At 26.4% G+C, this 2,515-nt stretch overlaps 1 protein-coding gene across 1 annotated transcript; it reads right to left on the reverse strand.

Moving 5' to 3' along the window:
* Positions 1-417: 417 nt before the first annotated feature.
* Positions 418-1,767, reverse strand: Phum_PHUM356070 (uncharacterized protein; the record flags this gene model as incomplete). The annotated part of the gene is made up of 2 exons (XM_002427910.1): positions 418-620; positions 1,761-1,767. The coding sequence occupies 2 exons, from the start codon at positions 1,765-1,767 to the stop codon at positions 418-420; spliced, it is 210 nt and encodes a 69-aa protein (XP_002427955.1).
* Positions 1,768-2,515: the final 748 nt, after the last annotated feature.

Below are 2,515 nucleotides of genomic sequence, written 5' to 3' on the forward strand. Positions count from 1 at the left end.
TAATTATATTTCTTAATAACTATTTTTAATAATTTACGTTAATAAATAAATAAATAAACAACGTATAATTTAAAATTAATAATTCTTTCTAAAAAGTTCGACAAATATCGAATTTAAATCCCTGTTTTAATAGTTTTTCCTTTTTTTGAGTAAAAATAAGAATTATAAGAAAAATAACTTCGCCCGTGTTTAACATACGGTTAATGTGTTTTTTTTATAGTTCGAATTTTTTAAAAAAAGATGAAATTTTACTTTTTGTTTTTTTTTTTGTTTTCGGGAAGGATGAATTTGTGGTTGTTTGTTTTGGTTGTTTCGTTTGTCGGTCCGAATGAAATTAAAGAACGATAAATAAAGAATATATATTGGAAAATAAATAATTTATTTATTTAATTAAAAAAAAAAAAAAATTTTTTTGTGTTAAGTTGTGAGTGATTGCGATTGTGACAACGTTGTCATGCTAACTCCTGTCACGTTGTTAGAATATATTGTATCGGACGGATCTTGCCAATCGGGATCGTGATGCATGTCAACCCAAAGTATGATCAACATGAATATGAATCCCATTGTTGATAATATTAATTGTATTCCGGCAATTATTGTGATTGTAGGCGAATAAGTATCTGTAAAAGTATAATAACGATTATTTCAAAACCGAAAAAAAAAAAAGAAAATCCAATACTATAAAGATAATGATGATGATGATGATATTTACATAAATATTTATAGTCTATAATTTACTTTAATAACTATTAAATAATACGGAATAATTATAGTAAAATTTTCATTTATTCGTAATATGTGATTAATACCTTCCACAAAAAAAAAAAAAAAAAAAATTTTTTTTTATGTTAAACCTTTCAATGGGGGGTCATCAACCTATCTAATTACTAAAGTATTTACTTTTAATTACTAATCTCTTTTCTTTTTTTTTGACTAAAAAATTTTTTTAGTAGAAAAAAAGAAAACAAAAACTTTTCGTTTACGTAATAAGGAAAAATGAAAATTATAAAGTTTCTTTTTCTTTTTTTAAATAAAATTAATAATAATAATAATTATTATTATCATTATTACCTGTTAAATATGTCCATAGTGCTGAAAAATAAATAATAATAATTTATTAATTGTATTATTATTATTATTAATAAATTTAAATAAAAAAGAAAACTTTAATTATTATTAAAATTAAACGATCGGACGTGCGATGGATGTTTTTTTATTTTTCTTCTTTTTTTCTTTTCTGTTTTAATCGTATTAATAGAGAAAAAAAGATTTGTTTTAAAAAGGTCAAAGTTCGTTTGATAGGGATGAGGATTTCCTCCATTTAATTCCATCGGGGGATTTAATAATATTTTCCCGCGTGTTATATTTTTTTTTTTTTTTTAAAAAAAGTGAGAAATACGTGTTCGTTCTCTCTTCTTCTTCTCCCTTCCCCTGCCTCCCCTCATTTCATTTCCTTTTTCCTTTGCATCCCTTTAGTTAGTTAAAACTTTATTCAAAACACGAAATTGTAATTTTCAAAAGATGCGGCCAAACTTTTTTTTTTTTTTATTTTTCAGTGATTCCGCCCTCAAAGCGCAACACAAAATTTTACTCTTTTAAGATTGTTTTGTTTGCAAAGGAAACCTTAAAATTTATTTGAGTACCTGAAAAAAAAATCTCGTAATTTTCAACCCCCTGAAATTATCCACGGGAATGCACATATAAAAATTATTAAAAAAAACTCGTTAAAATTTTTTACATTTAAAAAGAAATTAGAGTACTCGCCATAGTTTTTCGTATTTTTTTTTTAATTATAAAGGTTAATGAACTCGTCATCCGAAATGAATTAAAATGTGTACATACATTCTATTAGAATGTAAAGGGGGTGGGGGAAAAAAAAGTAAAAAATTTATGGGATTCTAAGAGAAAAAGGAAACGGAAAAATGAAAAAAAAAGGAAAAAAAGGAAAAAAAAGGAGAAAAAGGTTGTTGTTGCTTTTGACAACCTTTTACGACGTCGGAAAATTTTAGTTTTTAAAATAAATAAATAAATAAATTTAATTTGGAAAAAAAAATATATTTTAAATAAATTTTCTTACGAAAGGTTTTTAAAAAGGGGAGTCGTTTTTTTTTTTTTTTTTTTTTTTTTTTTTAAAAAAAAGGAGCAGGCGAAAAATTTATAAATAAATTTTTTTTTTAATAAAATCGTAATTTCCCCCCTTTTCCTCTTCCTCCTCCTCTCCTATCCTTTTTACAAACCTTCTGAAAAAATTTTTTTATCCGTAAATTTGATTTAAAAACAAAAATGAATGTGGGGAGGGGAAGGAGGAGGAAAAAAAAAGCTAATGAGTAAAAATTTTTTAGTTTGTTCGTTACCCTTCCCCTTAAACCCGCCCCCTAAATCCGCCCCCCTTAAACCCGACCCCTAAATCCGCCCCCCTTAAACCCGACCTCCTAAATCCACCCTCCTTAAACCCGACCTCCTAAATCCGCCCCCCTTATATTCGACCCCATAAATCCGCCCCCCTTTAAACCCG

The sequence above is a fragment of the Pediculus humanus genome, genomic scaffold (assembly GCF_000006295.1).
Source record: "Pediculus humanus corporis 1103172107770 genomic scaffold, whole genome shotgun sequence".
Classification (NCBI taxonomy): Eukaryota; Metazoa; Arthropoda; class Insecta; order Psocodea; family Pediculidae; genus Pediculus; species Pediculus humanus.